Source organism: Xiphophorus hellerii, chromosome 9 (genome assembly GCF_003331165.1).
Source record: "Xiphophorus hellerii strain 12219 chromosome 9, Xiphophorus_hellerii-4.1, whole genome shotgun sequence".
Classification (NCBI taxonomy): Eukaryota; Metazoa; Chordata; class Actinopteri; order Cyprinodontiformes; family Poeciliidae; genus Xiphophorus; species Xiphophorus hellerii.
The window spans coordinates 1,338,477-1,360,303 of NC_045680.1; the positions used below are offsets into that span (position 1 = coordinate 1,338,477).

The 21,827-nt window shown below is 36.0% G+C and overlaps 1 protein-coding gene across 1 annotated transcript in view; it reads right to left on the reverse strand.

The window, feature by feature from the left end:
* Positions 1-19,058, reverse strand: part of LOC116725863 (translation initiation factor IF-2-like) — a 52,677-nt gene extending 33,619 nt beyond the window's left edge. Inside the window, exons 1-4 of the mRNA XM_032572260.1 lie at positions 18,982-19,058; positions 17,384-17,554; positions 6,935-7,700; positions 6,062-6,158 (exon numbers count right to left, since the gene is read on the reverse strand). Of these exons, the coding sequence (XP_032428151.1) occupies positions 6,062-6,158; positions 6,935-7,700; positions 17,384-17,554; positions 18,982-19,000 (1,053 nt within the window). The 5' untranslated portion in view covers positions 19,001-19,058. The remainder of the gene's footprint in view (positions 1-6,061; positions 6,159-6,934; positions 7,701-17,383; positions 17,555-18,981) is intronic.
* Positions 19,059-21,827: the final 2,769 nt, after the last annotated feature.

Consider the following 21,827-nt stretch of genomic DNA (forward strand, 5'->3'; position numbering starts at 1 on the left):
TACTTGGTAAGATTTTCTGTTTTTGCAGTGTGACCTTTGCTGTGTTCAGATTAGATGTGATAGTTGATACCTGACCTTTACCCTAAACCCCATTTTTTAAAAATCCTGACATTGTCAACATGTAAATATTAAAACAGAAATGTGCTTGGTGTAAAATCAACTCATTTAAAGCTACATTTAAAAAGCACAATGCATGAAATTCCTAATTTTTTTCATCATTCATATTATAAAAAATAAAAAAATAAAAGGACTAAATTAAATTTTTAAACCAAACAAATACATTACATTGTCTGAAGAAGTAGAGTTGCTGTGCTCCATCTTTACAAGTAGCGCTCATGCATGCTGGACCAGCAGGTAAATCCAAAGCCTCGTCCCAGATTTTTTCTTTACTTCACAAATCCTTTAAGACTTTTCATCTTTTCTCTCAAGTTTTTATAGATCGAGGTAAACTGAGTCTTACATTCCTTTGTTAGTCCTACTCCAGAACCAGATCTCTTGTTTGCATCTCGTTTGGAGGTTCTGTTCCCCATTAAATCATGAGTTGGTCGTTTCCCCTCCTCCAAGTCCCATCACAACGCCAGTCGGATAAAAGATCAGCTGCAGTGACGCAGGGTGTCATTTTTTGGCAAAATGAAGTTTAAAAAAGCCAAATAAAACTGAGTACGCAGCAACGTCATGCAGTAAAAGTCAGTGTGCATTCGTCTCTATTTTTTGCTTTTTGTCAGTCCTCAAATAGCTCCACCTTCGTAAAGTCTATTAGGAGCCTAAGGTAAGCCTCTTAGGAGGAACTCCAGCACTCCTGATGAATAATGGGACAGTGACAGAAAGGCCAAACAGCAATTACCGATAAAACCAGAGCTGCATTTAAGACTCGCCAAATCAAAGAGGGAAAGAGGATTGGGAAAGAAAGAAAGAATATTTACTGAGAATGAGTCAAATACCAAATATTGTAAGGATAAAATCAAAATATATTCACTGCAAAAACAGAAAAGTTTATCATTTTTGGCCTAGTTTCTAGTTCGAATATCATATCACACTTCAAATAAGACAAAACTAACTTACAAGTAACTTTTCAGTCAGATATAAAACCTTCTTTCAAGGGAATAACTCATAATATTGTTTAAATTTTCCCAAGTTTTAAGGGAAATAATCTGCCATTGGAATTAGTCATTTTTAAATCAATATTAAGGAAATACATATTTAGCTCCTATATCTTACTGAAAAGTTACTTTTAAGTTAGTTTTGTCTTATTTCAAGTGTAATATGATATTTGCACTAGAAACCAAAAATACTTGGTAAGATTTTGTGTTTTTACAGTGCTGAGTTTAAAAGCAGCCAGGATTTAGTAATAGTTAGTTGAAAACTGGTTTGTGGGTCCTCTGCCTTCTTCCAGAGCTAACCTTAAACAACCAATCAGAGCCAGGAGGCAGCTCTTAGCGCTGCCAATCACCCTCTTGCAGTTAGCATAACCTGTTGTGAATGCTAAGGTTAGTTAGCATATCCACTGATGACAACAGATAAATAAATTTCCTGTAATGGAGAGTTGCTTCTCTACCTTTAGCACATTTAGCAGCGACTACATGAGATTGATTGACAGCACCAAGCCCCACCTCCTCACTCTGACTGGTTGTTTTTGGGCAGGAGCAGTGCCTTTCTTCAGACAGCAACAGTAGCACTGAGTTGAGGTGGATTAGCTCAATCTTTTCACAGATTATCCGTCTCATAACACGACATAATGACAGTTTTAACAAATATGTAAAAACCATATTTTTATAAAGTCACATACTACAACTTTGCTGTTACTCTAGAAACGTGTAAAAGTTTGAAGTAAACTCAGAGGAATGTCCTGCGATGGTTTCCTGCAGTAATCTCAGTGTCTTGACCTCAGTCATCACCCTCTCATTTTTAATCCATTACCTTAATCAGGTAAACCAGATTAAGCGAATGAATGTGAGATGAAATCCCTGCTGTCTTTTTCAAGACTCGCAAGGTTAGTTCAGAAAAGTCCACTGGCAAGATTAATGGGTTAGGGGGCTTAGTGGAGCAATCCGTGGTTTTCAAGGTCACAAAAGTTGCCGTCTTTAACCTTGCCGGATCAGTATGGCAATGCACCAACGAGATAACATTGTGTTATAAAAAAATATGCAACTTGTGTGTGCAAATGCTAGTTGCTAATACAACAGGTATCAGAAAAATATTTTATTGTACTGATGCATTCTCAAAAATAGTTTAATTTGTTACTAAATAAATGTCAAATTTTAAGCTTGGCTTATGGAAGTTTAACAATTTTTCTTATGTAGGCCTCCCTTTTGATTTTTTAAAATGATCTACTACATCATTATAAGTCTATTTTATCATAAATCATCAAAAGAATAATAAAAGAGGGTACATAGGTGCTTAATATATTAGGTTATTAAATTAATTTCCATCCTGTTTTTGCGATGTTTTCTATCCTTCAGAGATCAGTCAACTGGTGCGTTCCCATCGGGTCAGGCAGTCTTTTGTTTGTCCCGTCAACCCAGTTTCTTGCCTCTTGGGAAGCCATATGTTGTCAAACTGACAGCTAAACAACAGCTCAAAATTTGCTTTAGCTTCGCTAAAAACAAAATCTGTTTCTTTGAGATAGAAAGACTGAAATTAGAGCACATGTGTCAAACTCAAGGCGCAGGGGCCAAATCTGCCACGCCGTAGCTTTTTATGTGGCCCTCTAGGCTCCAAATTACATCAATAAGTCCCTTCAGTTTTTCACAAATCTGCAAAAGTCACACAAAATCAACAAATCTCCACATTATTTTTTGATTTCACTTTAAATGTTCTCAAAATTGGTGAAAAACATTGAGTTTAAGTGACTGCTGCCTCAGCTTTCCTTGATGTCAAGTTATAGTCCGTAAATGATCTGGCGAGTAATAAAGTCACATTTAACATCACACATTAGTGCAAATATTGTAAAAATTCCTTACAAATATTTCGAAATTGGCATCACAAAATCTGCAAAAACAATCACAAAATCCTGGAGGAGCAGCTATTTATTGATATTTTAACAGTTTCATTTTTTATCAATATACTCTGGCATAACTGGCCCTTTAAGAGCATTCAGATTTTCTGCCTAAAATGAAAATGAGTTTCACACCCCTGAATTAGAGCAACAAGTAAACAGTTTGTTCCCAATAAAATTGGGCTAATTTGACTCATCAGGTAAACCTTTGTGTATTTGCTATGACACAGTAAATACACAAAATCTTACCAAATAATTTTGGTTTAGGTTCTACACCTGAAATAAGACAAACATAAAATTAACTTTTTAGCAAGATATACAGGCTTGTTTTAAGTAAATATACTTTTTAATTGATAAAAAAGTACAAGTTTCAACACAAGTGAAATAAAGAAGTGAAATAAACTGCCAGTGAAACTAGAACTTGGTTGCTAGGTGACGGGCAGGGCTTTGCTGAGGTTGCTAGGTAACGGCGCAGTAGTAGTTGTGAAATAATCTACCAATGGAACTAACACTTTTTCATCAATATTAAGGAATTGTTTACTTTAAACAAGCCTCTACATCCTGCTGAAAAGTTACTTTTAAGTTTGTTTTCTTTTATTTCAAGTGTACGAAGATATTTGCTCTAGAAACTAGAAAAAAATACTTCCTTACACAGGGAAGGAAGTAATTTTGGTTTTATCAATATATTCTTAGATAAGACAACAACGTAAACTTGTAAGTTTTGAAATCATTGGATAAATTCAAGTCTTCGCCTGGTTTGAAAGTTCATGTCTCACCTTCGTAGTGAGGATGCAGATGCAGTCCATCCTCACCAGTCTGCTTGGCTAACTTTCACCAAATCATCTCCCAGGACCAACTTCCTCATCCTGACAGCTTTTGTTTCTCTTTGCCATCTCTTTGTCTTTGTTTTTTTTATCCCTCAGTTTCTCTTGACCCCGTTTCTCCACCTGTCCTTTCGTCAGAGCGGTCAGCTAAATCAAAGGCCGCCTCGGAAACATGGCAACCATAGCGTAGCATCTCCACCCGCTGTCTGGTTTCTCAGCTGCCGTCTTCGGTTAATGGCAGCCGGTTTCCACATTCTGACCTCGCAGAGGAGCACACGGCTCAGAAATAGATTTATCTTGTGTATATAAATATACATCCACGTACGCACGCCAACCCAACTCAGCAGATAAAAAAAAAAAAAAGAAAACAGGCGGCATCTAGAGACTGGTGCACACACATGGATGAACAGGCAAACACTCGCAGACAGACGTGTACACAGACATGAGCGCATGCAAAAACTCAGATACTACACACACACACATACACACCACTCTCCACTGCTTTATCAGGTCAAGTCTCTAGTAGAAGTGGGGGTTAGATAGAGTGAACAGTGACAGCAGTATAGAAAAGATGCTCTACTTTCAACTTTGTTGGTAGAAATGATCTTGAGGCCCCTTAAGACGCAAAACTCTTCACACAGTGATGTAAATTTTATTTCCTGGCATGTTTTTAGTCACACATCATTAATAATAATTTTGATTGGAAGTCAATAATTTAGTTTATTTTACTAATTTAATTTATTTCTGTTCATTCGGATGTTTTTCAGAAAGCTAGAATATTAATTTTAGCTATCAAGAGCATTAACTTAGACTTTTTAAGTCTAAGTTAAAAAGACTTAGACTTTTTAACTTAGTGCAAAAATATCATCAGTATTTTTACTGCAAAAATGTCATCAGTTCTTTATTTTCTAAAATGTCGAGTACACGAACTCTACAACTGAACATGACTTATTGCTCAATCTGCAATTTTTGAGTCTACTGTAGTACCTCTCATCATTTTCTTGGCAAATCTCAAATGATAAAAAAGCACAAAATTTTGGAGATTAATTTCAGAAATTTCCTAGAAAAAACATGGACATTTCTTAGCTCCAAAGCTAAACAAATACTCAGACATTTTTAGATTAATCTAAAATTTCCACATGTCCAATTCTCATGTTATTTTTGCTGTTTGTTCAACTTTCATTTTTCCTCCAGTCGCCATGTTTTGATAAAATTCTCCATAGACGTGAATCTCAATTAGCAATAATGTTTTGTGGCTTACACTCATTGTGTCTGCTGGAAAACTGTCAAGTCAGAAGTATTTTTTACGATTGCGTAGGAGATAATATGGCCATAAAATACCTAAAAAGTTTTTTAATTGGTTTTATATAATTCTCTAAATTGTCTGAAATAAATTTTTTGTAGTTGCAAGTTACAAACTACAAAAACTTGCAGTTTGTAACTTGCAACTACATTTGCTACATTTCCTGCTCAAATGTAGCAGGAAGAAACAGAATTTTTTTATCTCTGATTGAGTTTATATAATATTTGAGTTTCATTTTTTTACACTGAATTACAGCAAAACATTATTTTGTTAATGATGTTCAAATTTAGTGAGGGTGCACCTGTATTTTTCATTATTTTATTCATAAATGAAAGGAGAAACAAAGGCTGGTCAAACTGTGAATCCTCAGAAACTATATTAGATCTTAAAGTGGAACTAAAAGAAAATGTTTCTCAAGAAAAGTTTCTCTTTCTGGTTATAATTGAATCTGAGCAGCACATAAATGTCAACAATTCAGACCAGCAGGAGCAGATATCTTTTCACAGATATTGTTAAAATAATTTAAAAAGTACACCTTAGATAAGAAATACAAATAAATCCCAAGCCCAATCTCCAGAAACAGCATCATGTCAAAACTCAATGTGCATACAAAACCAGCGACACTATTTCCATTAAACCTCCAACATTTCTTTCTTTTTCTTGCATTACACTAAACCATATTATCGTATGAAAGTGATCTGACACCACTTGCCATGTTACATAATGTAATGCAAGCCATGAAAATGCAATTGTGTAAAAACAGCCAGCATTTTGCAAAGGAATGAACAAAAAAGAGAACTCTGAAAAAAGAGGTGAATGTTTTGTTTTTCTGGAAGCAAATCACAATTAAACTCTCTAAGCTCGCTCTTCAAGCTTCATCGGTGAGTTACTTTCTCCACGTTTCCTTCAGCACAGACACAGAATGAAGAATTGGCCTACCCTGTTTGTGGCCAGTGGGGCTGCGGGCGACTTGGAGCGGGTTGGTCCGTAGCCGGGGCTATCACTGGTAGCCTTTCCCCGCCCAGGGCTGGTTGGACTGGAAACAGAAAGAAGAAAGAAATTTCAGCGCATGAACTCACCAAGGTTTTTAAAGTTAATTAAAACTAACAAAATAACAAAAACTCAAATTAAAAATAGATTTTTGTTATAAACAAAACCGGCAATTAATGGCAAAAAATTTAAGAGGAACTGTATCATGCTTTTATAGAACTATCTGAAACATACTGAAGTTATTTCCTTTGTTTTCATGTTTTTTGAAGCCACACACACACACACAAAAGGTTTACATCAAAATACGATTCGCCATACTCGTCGTCATCTTACTCTAATCTGCAAAATGGCGGATGTTGGGAGAAAACGCCCGTCAGTTATTGTTCAACAATAGTTGAATACATTTTTTTAAAAATATATTCAACTTAAATGTATTTAAAATCTTCTGTTGAGTAGTCATTACCTAATTGAGGTGTAAAATTACAATATTTTGACTTTTTTAAACAAAGTGTTGTTGTCAGTTGCTATGGAAACGTGTCTGCATGTAGCTTAGTCGACACAGAGAGCGAGAAAAAAGTGGTCTACTAGCTTAAGTAGTTAGTACAGAACAGGACAGTTTTCCATTTGATTACTCAATTAATCTACAGGATAATTGACTGATTACTCAATTACTAAAATAATAGTTTACCACAGCCCTAGTAATATTACATCTTGGACGACTGTTTCTTTTTGTTAAATGTGTCCTACAACTCATTAGCAAAACTGTCAACAAATGTATTACTACCACTGCTCAACAGCAAGGAAATAAGAGTGCTAGCATACCTAAGAGGAAGTCCTTTGCTTTGCTTTGCTGAAGGACTTGTTGGACTTTTGCTCTCGAATGAGAATTTTCCATGACTGGGGCTCGTTGGACTTTTACTTGCATTGATGACGCTCTTTCCTGGATCTTTACTGATGGAAGCAGCTGCAAAAACACCAGCTCCCGAGCCTGTATTTAGACTGGGACTGATGGTTGGAGTGATGCTAGTAGGAGTAGCTATATCTGGAGTGGTTGGTGACACAAGACCCTGGATGGTGCTGGAGACGAGCGCAGAGACAGTCACCAGATTCAGGTCTTTAGAGGCAGCTGGGTTTTTTGGGTTTGTTGTACTCTGTGACTTTGCGTCAGTGGCATGCGAGTTGGTTCCATTTTGAGATGGTTTAGTGGGAACACTGGGAGTTTCCACACTGCTGACAGTAACACTGGAAGGCGAGGCAGCAGAGGGTGAAGAGGGTTTGGAAATAACCAGCTCTGCAGACTTAGAGCTTTCTGGTTGGACTGGTGGAGGAGGAGCACGGTACTTTACTTTGGCGGGGTGAGACTGTGGTATGCTGGGCTGTCTTGTAGGAGAAGATGATGCTTTTGTAGGCGCTCCATCTTGGTTAGGTAGGGAGGTGGATTTGATAGACTTGGTCTTGCTAGGTTTGGATGGTTCTCCAGAGGCAGGGGGACTCGAAGGACTTACTGGTGATTGTTCTGCTGGAGCTGGAAGTTTCTCAGAACATTGAGTGTCCTGCAGGATTGTCACCTCGTAGAACTCCTGTATATCTGTGGAGATATTAGAGCTTTGAACAATGACTAAAGAATTAATGAAACAGTTCATAAGGAGTTATAATAATTATAATAATAAACACCAGGGGTTTCCCTGAGAAAACTTGCTAAGCTCAGTGGTAGAGGCTTAATCTGTATAGCATATTCCAGCAGCAGGGTGCTTCAAAGTGTTTTACATAATAAAAACAGAAAACTACAAAGTTATAAAGAAAACCCCATACAGTCAACAACTGAACACATTATATTCTGATGAGTGCCAAAATTATACACAACCAATACGTTGGTCAATGTATACAAGAGTTTTATTTTAACAATATTATAGATGGCTTCCGGTTATGGCGTCTTACTGAGCAGCTGCTGGGCTCTGAGCTCCGACCAATATACCCTGCAATTAGATATCTAGACCACTGCTAAGATATTTTTCGTACGAGCAAACTCCCTGGGATTCAATTCAACCTGCCAAGATGCCGATTAAACACAAATTAAAAGCGAAAACAACCAGCAAAGAGGGATCCGACGCTGGAAGCGAAGCGGAAACCGATACATGGAGGAGGCTAACGCTAGCTAGCCTCTGAAGCTAACCTCCTGGAAGCTATCCAAGCCTTGAAAACTCACTTTACCAGGCAACTACGGGAGGTTATAACTTCAAATCAAGAAATTAAAGACACAGTTGGAGTATTCCTCGAGAGGTTTACCTCTGCAGAATCCCGCATTAGCAACCTGGAGGACGGCGTCGCCTCGTTAACAGGCAAAGAAGCGACCATACAAAAGAAAACCCAGGATCTCGCTTTGAAGGTGGACGAGCTTGAAAACAGAAGATCCAACCTGAGACTCGTGGGTTTACCCGAGAAGACAGAGCAAGGGGACATCGCTGCTTTTCTGCAGACCTGGCTGATGGAGGTCCTGGGGCGGGACGCGTTTCCATCCCCCCCATTATCGAGCGGGCCCACAGGCTGCAGGGCCAGAGAGCTCCAGGCCGCCCGCCACGCGTGATCATCGTGAAATAGCTAAACTATCAAGACAAGATGAGGGTGATGACTGCAGCCCGTCTGAAAGGAAAGGTGATGTACAACGGCGGCCATGTGATGTTCTTCCTGCTATCCGCGGATGTGGTGAAACAACGGAAACAAAACGACCGGGTGAAACAACAACTCCGTAATCTGAATATAAACTTTGGACTGATATTCCCAGCAAAGATGAGGATTTTCCACCGCGGTAAAAGCTTCCTCTTCCACACGCCAACGGAGGTGGAGAAATTTATACGGGAAACAAAACAAACTGACGGGTAACCACATTTACACGCTAGATGGCGCCAGCGAGGTTTAATAAGGATCAATACTCCAATTGATCGGTGATCCTGGACAATACACATTTCCACTAAGTCTCCCCCTCTTAGCGGTGGGGAACAAGTTTTAGATACCATGGTCGGGGTTCGCAGTTTAAGGTTGAGGTGCGAGTTGTTTAAGTAAATGTTTTTTCTGCTCCTGTTGTTCTGGGATCAGTAGCAAAGCCAAGTCACAGAATAGAGGGGAAGGGGAGGTGGAGATTCCCACTGGTGGGAAATCTCAGGAAAGTCTTTTGTGTTTGTAAATGTTCAGTGTTCTCAAGGTGCAATATTCTTCATGTTGTAAATTTCAAGTTCCTACAGTTGAGACAAAAAACAGAAAGAGATGATAAATGGACATTAAGCAGAACTGAGTCCATTGTTGATGTGATCTCCTGGAATGTAAGAGGCCTTAGGAAATTGATCAAACTCAAAAAAGTAATGAATAGACTTAAACAATACCATCCAAAAGTGGTTTTTATCCAAGAAACACATTTACTTACAACCGAAGTTGCACGACTAAGAAGAAGATGGCCGGGTCAAGTATTTTCCAGCTCATTTTCTCCACATGCTAGGGGCGTGGCAATTCTTATTCATAAATCTTTACCTATATGTATAAAAAGGACCATCATAGATCCTGCTGGGAGATTCATAATAATCCAAGCCTCATTGATGAACCAAAACTTGATTTTGGTTAACCTGTATGGTCCTAATATAGATGACCCTGATTTCTACAATAATTTGTTTCTCTCTATTACACAGTGATGTGATCTTTGGTGGAGATTTTAACTGTACTTTAGATCCTAATCTCGACCGATCATCGGGTTTAGATTTGTCCCACCCTAAAAGTAGACGGGTTATACAACATTTTATGTCTGAACCAAACTTAAGAGATATATGGAGAGTACAGAATCCAACAAAGAAAGAATATTCTTGCCACTCAATTACCCATAGTAGCTATAGCCGTATAGATTATTTACTAATTTCAAACTCCTTGGCTACCAGAATTAAAAGTAGTGCCTACAAAAGCATATTGGTCTCTGACCACTCACTATGCATGCTTAAATTTTCAACCTTAATTGCGTTTAATCCTATCTGGCGATTAAAACCCCACTGGTTGCAAATGCCCAAATTTCTGAAATATATTGAGATAAATATTAATGATTACTTCAGCCTTAATAAATCTGAGACTACAGCATCTATTAGATGGGAAGCCTTTAAGGCTTTTATACGCGGTCAGATGATAAGCTACACAAAAAATAAAGCTAATAAAACTAGCATGGAGATGCTAAAACTTGAAGAACAAATAAAAGAGACTGAGCTTGAGATCAATCTAAAAGGTTCTAAAGAAAAGCAACAAGAACTGCAAATATTGAGAGCAAAATATGACAAACTATCAACTAACAAAGCTTCATCAGAGATATTCAGATTGAAACAATCCTACTACGATCAGGGAGAGAAGGCAGGAAAACTTCTAGTGTGGCGCACTAAAGCTTTGCAGAATGAGAGGGCAATAAATGAAATTACAGCTGCAAATGAAAACACTACTGATCCTCAAAAAATTAATGATCTCTTTAAAGATTATTACTCAAAATTATATACGTCTAAAGGGCACAAACCACAAACATCTTTTTTAACTCTTTTCTTAATTGTGTAAACATCCCCACACTTAGTGAAACAGCTAAATCAGAACTGGATATGCCAATATCTATAGATGAACTCTCAAATGCAACAGATAAATTAAAATCAGGAAAATCACCTGGTCCAGATGGGATTCCTTTGGACCTATATAAAATATTTAAAAACAAATTATTGCAGCCCCTCTATAATATGCTATTGGAAAGTTATACCATTAAAGAATTACCTCCTTCCTTGTGAAATGCGATCATAACAGTTCTACCTAAACCTGGGAAATCTCCCACTAGATGTGAATCTTTCTGACTAATCTCACTTATTAACTCTGATGCCAAAATAATATCTAAAGTTCTAGCAATCAGGCTTGGGAAATTTTTACCATCCCTTTCTGACTCTGATCAGAACGGATTCATAAAGGGGCGGCAAGTTCACCACGGTATCCGTCATGTTCTGAATATAATTCATGCTAAATATGAACATCCTGATACAGCTTTGCTTTCACTTGATGCAGAAAAAGCATTCGATAGCGTGGAACATAATTATCTCTACAAAGTTCTCTCTCAATTTGGTTTTGGTAGTTATTTCATAAACTGGATTAAAATACTTTATAATAAACCCTCTGCCTCAGTTATAACTAATAACATTGTATCTAAATCATTTAATCTAGGTAGGGGACACGTCAAGGCTGTCCCCTCTCACCCTCCTCTTTGTTCTGGGAATTGAACCATTGGTTATTGCCATAAGGAATAATCAAAACATACATGGTGTCAGAATAAAAAATACTGAATCTAAAATTGGACTATTTGCCGACGATATTATTTTAATGTTGTCTAATCTAAATTGCTCAATCCCCCAACTACTTAAAACTATCATTGAGTTTAGTTATATTTCCAGTTATAAACTTAAGGAATCTAAATCCATCATCCTATTTTTAAATCAGGCTGAAAGAAATAATCCTCCAATTCACACAACATTTCAGGTGGCAAAAGACAGCCTTACTTATTTAGGCATAAAAATTACTCCAAACATAGATGATCTGGTTCAGGCAAACTACACACCAGTGGTTAACTCAACAATGGAATCACTTGATAGATGGTCTACCTTACCTATATCTATGATTGGCTGTATAAATATTCTCAAAATGAACGGTCTCCCTAAATTCCTATATCTTTTCCAGGTTATCCCTCTTAATCCTCCCGACGTTTTTTTTTTACAAAAATTCAGACCATCCTAAATAACTTTATTTGGAACAACAGACGAGCCAGATTATGTTTATCATTATTATATCTTCCATATGACAGAGGAGGGCTAGGTGTGCCAAATTTCAAGTGGTATTATTGGGCTGCTCAGCTCGCTAGTGGATCCTGCTGGTTTTCAGCAACCGTTCTGTTGTGGGTAAATATAGAAAATATAAATACCACTCCCTTATCCCTAAATTCATATCTATACTCAAGGAAATGCAAAGAGTTATTAAAAAATACTTCCAACCCATTTGTTAAAAACACTATCCGAGTATGGTATGATGTACATAAATTCAAAATGAAATACCAACACTATCCCAATTCTCCCCGATCTGGGGCAACATGACATTTGAACCAGGTAGGAAAGACATGGGTTTTAAAACATGGTATGCTAAAGGTTTATGCAAAATTTCAAATTTATTTAATAAAGGGATTATGATGCGTTTTGAAGATTTGAAACAAAAATTTGAAATTCCAACTAAACATTTTTTTAAGTTTATGCAAATCATAAGTTTTGTCTTGGGTACTCAAAAGTTTCTAACATTACCTAGTTTTACTTCTATAGAAGAATTGGCAACAAATTGCCATTTGAAGAAGGACCTAATATCCTGCTTTTATAGCATCATCAGAGACAGAATCCCAGACATCCTCACAACACAAAAGACTGGCCTGGTGTGAAGACTGGAAATGTAATATATCAGTAGAGGAATGGCAGAGGGCCTGTCTGAAGGCACAGACACAATCTATTAATACTCAATTTAAGTCAATCCAATACAAATGGTTGATGAGAACATATGTTACTCCAACATTACTAAATAAATTTAATTCCAACATCCCGGATACATGTGCTAAATGTGGAGATAAAGACAAATTGATTCACTGCCTTTGGGAATGTCCTGAGATTCAGAATTTTTGGATAAAATTTCACTTATCGTCGGTACTAAACTCAATCCGTGTCCTGGTTGTGTATCTTAGGAATTTTTCCCACTCAAACTCAAATAAGCAAGGTTGATCAAAAATCCATAATTTATTGTTTGGTGCAGGCTAAATATAGTATAGCCAGGTCCTGGAAATCTGTAACCAGACCCCAATTAAAAACTTGGATGTCTACATTATCAAGCTCTCTTGCCTTGGAGAAACTCACCTTTATGATTAAGGGTAAATATTGTGGGTTCAAAAAGATATGGGAAAAGTTTTTGCTATTCTTGGAAAATATAAATACTCATAATGTCGATTGACTGAATGTACTCTAGCTAATTTTACTTATGTTTTTATTGTAGTGAATGTAAGTCTGTTATCTTCATCTTAATTCCAAATGTATTCACTTGCTCAAAAAATGTATGAAACTGAAACACTGATGTTGGGATGCCTAGAACCAGGGAGGGCGATGCCATCACCTCGTACCAGCTTGTGGACTGTGATTAAATCTCTTGGACTAAGTCTCAACTTACACCCCTGAGATAACAAACTTAAAGTACTCTGTCTCACTGCAATCAACTAAAGTTTGTCACCTTGAATGCTTAAGTTGTTAATGTGTTTTCTTTTGGTTTTGTTAGGTGTTTCGTGCACTTGTGAGTTATTTGTCTGTGTGTCTCTTTTGAAATGTAAAAGACAATAAACAGATTTTGGAAAAAAAAAAAAAAAAACAATATTATAGATGTGAAGTTTGTCCAAATTTGTTTATTTATTCTTTGAATTGATTTTACTTAATCCTGGAGCTGTTTCTCCAGACTTTTGCTAAAAATGTACCAAAGTTCTGTTCTGCTGCTCTTGACAGTTGGCGGTTACCATAGCAACCAGCGACCTACAGCTCCTCCCCTTTTGTTCTGTTGCCCTCGGTAACTGTGGTATGTATTAGGATCAGCTCTGTGTTTTCTTTACAAATGTTATATTTTAACACATATTTTATTTAGACAAATTTAATCATTTACAGAGTTTCATGAGTAATTTTGCCATGTTTTGTATACGTCTTTAATTGTTATAATCAATGTTGCACTTTTTACCTATGTTTATTTTTACAAATATTAACTGCTGTTAACTGTTGCTAACTCCTCACTGAGAGTTGTTGCGTTGTAGTTTGTTTAGGGTTATTTTTGTATTTTATTTAGTGTTTAGGGGCAGAAGCTGCTGGACTGAGGTTAACCTCCAACTTGATTTCCTCAGTGTTTTGGCTGTTTTGCAGCAGCCAAACATGTTTTTGAGTTAACAAATGTTTAAAGTTGACAGGAAATGTGAACATCCATGTTATTGGAAGACTTTTGCACATTTGTTTTACATATTTGTTCAAACTTACATGATGCTTGCCAGGCTTATAAAACACTGAGGGAAACACCATTGTTTTATTTCAAACTGGCTACAAAAGAAAGTACAGAGTCCTTTCCTTCTTAGAACAAACTCAAAGCCAGATCACATCTGCTAATCACTCACCTTTCAATTAGCAAATGTCATACTGAGCTTTATGGTCAAGCTGCTTTAGCTTCCTCACCTTCGCTGCTCCTTCTTACAAGCCTCTTTGCAATCATGGTGTTCTCTGTCAGATTTAGTCACGGTGACGGCTGCTGTTCTCTCTTCTGTTCAATTCCTGCACAACTTAAGCAGGATCTGTGCTATTACTCCTCCAGCCTCAAATACTTTACTTATGATTATTCACTAAAGGGCCAAACAAAGGGCCCACAAATGGATACACTGCGCAATAAAGGTAACTGGTATCACAGTTTTGAGATAAGAGTAGCAATAATTTTACTGTCAAAGCATCAGAGTTGGGTAGTAACTAGTTACATTTACTTGAGTAACTTTTATTTAAAATGTACTTTTAGGAGTATTTTTACTATGCTGTACTTTACACTTTTACTTGAGTAATTTAATTAGGAAGTATTGCTACTCTTGCTTGAGTAAAATTTCTGGATTTTCTACCTACTGAGTGAAAAACAAATATGTAGATGCTTCTAAAGGGGAGGCAAATAAATAATGTTTTCTTTTGTTGTAAGCAATTCCTGCAACATTAGAATACAAAACAGAGATCTGGGTATGTGCAAATATACCCGTCACAATAACAAACTTTTCTGTACGATAAATTGTCCCAGAAGTTATTGTGATAAACGATAATATTGTTGTTTTGAGACCATTTTCAAGTAACATAATGTTAATTATGAAAGAACACATTCTCAAAGATCAATAAACGTTAAATTCTAATGAACTTTTACACTGGAACTGGAAGACATTTTAAATATAAAAAAATAACAAAGCAGCAAATAAAATTAACTATATAGTCTCTGTAAACAAAATTGTCCTTCAGAAAATAGCTACTGAGAATAAAATAAAACAATCTCTAAACGTCTCAATATTTACACTGCTAGCCAAACAGAGATAGCTTGAGCACTGAGGCCCTCAAGTGTACAGATGGAATACTGCAACAAAAAGTTTTCATGTTTTCATACCTTCAAAGGAAAAGTAAAAACAGCTTCCACTTATCTTATTAAAACTACTACAATGCAAAAACACAAAATCTTACCAAGTATTTTTGGTCTAGTTTCTAGTGCAAATATCTTATTACACTTGAAATAAGACAAAACTAACTTACAAATAACTTTTCAGCAAGATATAAGAGCTTGTTATGAGTAAATAATTACTTAAAATTGGGAAAGAAGTCAGTTATTTCACAACTAGACAGTTTTGCCTAATTAGTGGAATAATCTGCCAATTCAATTAAATAACTCCTATATCTTGCTAAAAAGTTACATTTAAGTTAATTTTGTCTCATTTCAAGTGTAATAAGATATTTACTACAAACTAGACAAAAACACTTGGTAATATTTTGTGTTTTTTGCAGTACGGCCACTTTATGAATGTAGCAGAAGGTGTTAAAGTTGTAGGTTTTACTTCCCCTCCCTGTATGCATGCAAAGGCAATTAAGTAATAAATCGTCGCTCATATCAACAAAGCAAACTCCAAAAGGTTTGGTAACTTTTACAGCCTAGTAAGAGATAAAGAAGAGAAAGAAAGCAGTGATGCCATGAGGTTTTAGCAGAACATCTAGAAGAACGTCATACTTCTTCTCAGACTCATAGTCACCAAACAAGTCATGTATTTGCATGTATTTGAGTATGTATATTTGATAGTACGGCATTGTATTTACACTTAAAAAGTACTAAACTTCTACTTTTTATTATGTTTGGTTCCCTCTTGGTGAAATATCTGTCTGAAATAAAATTCATCATCACCAACAACATAGACACACTCGTGGTTTGTGAAAAATTGAAGTAGGAGTTTTTTAAATAAGCTTTGGAAATTAGGGCTGAAACAATTAATTGTGATTAATTGAATTAATCGTCAACTAATTTATGATTGATTCATTAACTAGAGCACACAGACTCAAAAAAAGACATTTGCTGAACATGTCAGTAATTAATCAGAATCTAACCACATTTAATTTTTATTTGGGATTAATAAAATATTTTTGAATTTGAAATAAATAGCCAACAGATTAACTGTACACTGTATTAATGCTAAATCAAGCTTTTCACATGTTAGAAGTATTTTCTTAGCTGCAGATGAATCGTTTGCAATAAGTCATCAAGTGTTCATTAAAGGAATTACAGAATTAAACTATAAAACATTTTCCATTATCATGATGCAACTTTAACACCAGAGAGGAAAATGAGTGAAAGGTGAGCAGCTTGTAAACAAACTACAAACATGTTTAGAAACATGCAAAAAGAGAAATTTGGTAGTGTAGGTGATGTAAAGTCAGATGCCTTCAGTAAGCGAGTCTGATCCTCTGACTGACCGGTTTTTACTTTAAATGGAGATATTCTTGTTTACACAATCAAATATTTTCACACTATGAAAAACAGATGCCGTTTGTTAAAAGTTAGAACTAATGTACAGAAAATAACTTTGCAGCAACTCTGGAATTTAATGCTAACTGGTGTTATTTTTAATGAGAGTAAAAATATTAAAGTATAGATAAAACAATATATCATTAAAGATACACACATTTAAGACGAAGATGATAGACAGATAATAAATAAGTAAATTAAATTTCTGCCAAAAAAGAAAAAATTCTCAACTTTTCAAACTGAGAAGTTTTTTTTGTTTTTTCTAGAAAACTTCTGATATTAATCTCAAAATTTCAGAATTTTTTGGTGGAAATTTACTAATTTCTTTTATCAAGAAGATTTTTGACATTAATCTGAACATTTCAGAGTTTTTTTACAGCAATTTTTCAACTTTTCAAACTCAGAAACTTCTGAGTTTAATTAATCTCAAACTTTCTGTTTGGTGTTTTTGTTGACAAAAATTTACAGCTTTATTTCTTTCCATAATGAGCTTTTAATTCGCCATTGTACATATTTTTCCCCATTCATTTATGCATTTTTTCACAATGTGTCAGGATATTTCATGGTCTAAAACTCTTATTTCTAGATTTAAAAAAGGAAAAAATTATGCTTGTTCCTATTTGTTGTGCAAAATGTTCTTACCAAGAAGAGCGCTGAAGAGTTGACTTTGGAAGACGTTGATGACTCGGTCCAAAGACTGCGTCAGCTGACGGTCCTCCTCTGCAGAACCCTGTTTGCTCCGACTCTGGTTCTGCTGTCTCTGGTTCAGTTTGACCCGGTACTGCTGGAGCAGCTCCAGGGCCCGCTGGGCATCTTATAAGAATACATAAAATGTCACAAAAACGTCGACATTGCAAAATAAGACCAAAAAATCCAAAGTAAAATAAGGAGATTAGCCTTTATAAAACTGTAGATTATTGTGGTTTAAGAGCTGGATTGGATTAAACCTGGCTAAAATAATGTAATTATACACTCAAATTAAAATAAAACAAAGAGTTTTCTTAAATTATTTCACAAATTGGTTTCAAACTGATGTAAACTATCCTTGTTTTTAAAGTTATATTTACAAGAACGGCCTCAGTAATGTTTTTATTGAGGTGTTTCCAAATCTTTCTGTTGCCTGAAGACAAATGTCAATGTGGAGCAGTTCCTGCAAACAACTGGTCCAGCTGGAAAAAACAAACCTGTAAATGTGTGACCATTGAACTTTAGAAATAAAGTTCATTTTAGTATCCTGGGTTAATTTAATTTGACTTAAAATGCAAACGCATCACAGTAATTTGAAATAACATTAAAAATTTTATTCAATTTAGTAGTTATAATCAAAAAGTAAAACATATAAATAGATTCGTTACACAAAGAGAAATATATTTAAAATATTTTACTTCTGATAACTTTGGTAATAGAACCCAAAACTTCAGTTTCTTGGAAAATTTTAAAATTATTATATTTAGTAAAGAAAATGTTTTTTTCCCATCTTCTTTTTACCAAAACTTAAATGAATTGTTAAACAGTTAGTCCAGGAATTGAAATGTTTGGTACAGTTGTTAGTTGCAAAGTCGTGCTGGAAAATGAAAATAGAATATTCATAAAGTGACGTCTAAAGTTTTATTTCCATTTTTTTTTTACTTTATAAAACACAGTGGACTCCCCCAATCATCAAACATTGAGCAACGTGGATTACGAATCTCTAAATTTACTTTGATTTGAAAACACCAAAACAATTCAGTCATGCTTGCTGCTTGTGACATTTTCTCTGCCCTATTTTTTTCTTCCACTCAACTTTCCATTAATAAGCCTGGATACAGGACTCCGAACAACCAGCTTACCCTGTAGGATTTTTCCGTCTTCTTTGTTGGTGCCATTTACTCTTGAATACAACTCAAACCTGCACTCTTCAACATGATAAGACAGGGACATGACGCGACCGCAACAACATTTTTTGTCGGCTAAACCCTTATTACTCATATAGGCTATCTCTGTAAATTGGAATCGTCAGCGTGAACTGCTAATGTGAAATAGCTTCTATTTACTTCACATGTCAGAGCAGTGAACAATTAAACCATAAACTGCGGGCGTTTCAGAAAAGTTTGTGCACCGGCGGAAAGAGAATCCGATCAACGCGACATTTTAAGAGCGTTAAAGGCGATTTATTTCCAACAGTTTGGAATAAAGAAAGTTGAGCTGTAATGATAGTAAAACGGGAGGATATTTAATTTTAAAAAAAAGAGTTGAGTTACCTTTCTGTCGCACAGGCATGGTGACGGGCGCAGCGCAGCTTCTGTCGCTGTATCGGAGTGTGTGTGTGTGTGTGTGTGTTATTACAGATGTGTGCGTCTGTCCTGCCGCAGCCTTCCTCCAAACTGGGACACCGAAATGTCTCCGCAACAATCGGTCACTTAAAGCTAAAGGAAACTTCTTCAAAACAGACAAACAAAAACGCTGCTTTTCGCTGACATAAACGATTAAACACCTGAACTTAGTAGTCCGCCGGTAACGCCTGACTTTTATTATTTATTTTTTCTTTCGCTTTAAAGTCAGTCCCGGTCAAACTAGTTCTCCATTTCTTCATTCAGGTGTCTTGACGTGGTCCAACCGGTTTGGCCAACACACACACACACTCACACACCCCGTCAGTAAAGAGGCTCTTTATAAGGAGCTTGTTGTCCTGCTGGTATTGTGATGTTAAACAGCTATATTGTGCGCAGTGGATAAACGCCCGATCTACTCCAGGGTGTGCGCTGAATCCACACCTAATCCACTCAGCAGAGTAAAAGATTTAGGTTTTTCCCCCTGATAGATCTGACTCTTATCTGTATTAGATATAGACTCGGAAAGCTGCCCTTTGCCCTTAATGTGTTGGGTTTGGGTGGATTTATATTTATTTGTTTTTAAGTTGTTTAAAACGAGTGGGTGGTAGTGAAATGTTACAGGTGTAATCCAAGCAGTGGCCTGGGCTTGTTCGTTCGTTCTGTCTAAAAAATGTGTGGTTTGTAATTAAAGTTAACCTCTAGCCATGGCTTGTTGCTGCAAAGTCAACACACACACCCACGCACACACACACACACGCACGCACACACACACGCGCACACCCACCCACACACGCACACACAGTATACCCAAACACTTTACTCAAGTAAGAGTAAATAGCATTTGGTAAAAAGTCTACTCAAGTACTGAGTAACTGATCAAATTATCAATTATTTAATATTTAAATATGACATCATCAGACGGACCAAAATATAAAGTTAAGTGGAAATTTGGGTATTTTATGGACTAGAATGACAATTCATATAAGTAACAAAAACAAAATCAGACAAAAATAAATTTTTCAGTTTATTTCAATGAAAAAAAACTTATGAAACTTTACACAAACTGCAGGTGGTAAATGTTTGGTTAAAACATATGTTTTTCATTTAGAGTAAAAAATCTAGAAATTTTACTCATGTAAGAATAACCACACTTTGTGATAAAATTACTTAAGCAAAAGCAAAAAGAACAGCATAGTAACAATACTCCTAAAAATAAATTTTTCAAAAAAGTTACTCAAGTAAATGTAACTGAGTAAATGTAACTAGTGAACCAGACGGGCTTGACTGGAGAGGTGAAAGCTGAGGAGGAAAACGAAGCAGGTAGACGGGCCAGAATCATGACACATTTTTGCAGTTAAAATCAGTACAAGTAATGCTTTGCTGCCATACATGAAAAATATCACATGCATTTTCAGAATGACAGAAGCACAAACTATTATTGATTCAGCATTGATTACCAAGTGGAGTTCTCCAAATCGACCAATTTTTCTCAGAATTTCAAATGCAGCATGCTAACAAAGATATTTTTATCTGGTTCAGCTGCAACCAAACTTACAAATTTAACTCTAAGGATTCAAAGAAACTGAAAATTAAAGACAATAAAAAAATTCTGCATGTTGGATAGATTTGGCTGTCTATAATCAGCTGAATGCAGGTCAGAGTCTGGTATTGTTATCGATCCAGTCACAAGAGCTTATTGACTGCTGTGGTTGGTGAACAAAACACATTCCCTCACACACACACATTCACACACTCATTCCGGCATCAGTGTGGGTAGAAATGCATGCATCATTATGTAAGTGGGTTGGGCTCTCAGAATACAGAAGTACCATTTTTGTTTAAAGCCAGTGTGTAAAAGACAGACTAAAGAGGAAGGGAACAAAAGGACGTGTGTGTGAACCAGGTTTTTGTGTCCTCGTGGGGACCTGTGTACAATGTGGGATTGTGGGGACCATGGCTTCTTGTGGGGACATTTTCTCTTTTTGGGTGAGGGGTTAGGTTTGTGATGGTTAGATTTAGGATTAGGGTTGAAGTTAGGTATGTGATGGTTCAGGGAGGGTTAAGGGTTAGGCTGTAGAAAATGAATGGAAGTCAACGTAAAAGTCCTCACAAGTCATGAAAACACAACGGCGTGTGTGTGTAATGTTAAACTCTATTGTTTATTGTCTGTCTTGTTGTACAAAGGCTACTGATGCTGACAGAGCAGCAGCGGGGAATGGTACAAGTCAAAAAATATATAATTAAGTTAAATTAGACGTGAAGAAAAGAGCAAAAAAAGTCTGCCAATAGAATAATGCACTGCAAAAACACAAAGTCTTACCAAGTATTTTTGGTTTAATTTCTAGTGCAAATATCTTAGTTCATTTGAAATAAGATAACACTAACTTATAAGTAAATTTCAGCAAGATATTGGAGCTTGGTTTAAGTAAATAATTACTTAAAATAGGAAAAGAAGTAGATTATTTTACTTAGAAGAGGTTTTTTTATAAGTGAAATAATCAACCAATTATACAATTACTTTTCATCAAAATTCAAGAATTACTGACTTAAATTAAGTTCCTATATCTTACTGAAAAGTTACTGTAAATCACTTCAAGTGTATTAGGATATTTTCACTAGAAACTAGTCCCAAAATACTTGGTAAAATGTTGTATTTTTACAATGTAATATGCAATGATCTATTTAGAAAAAGGCAGAAGTCAAAATGAAGGATTGGCTGTATGAAACCTAAAAATGAAACTAAAATGAGTAAAAACTAAAAGTTTTAACCTGTG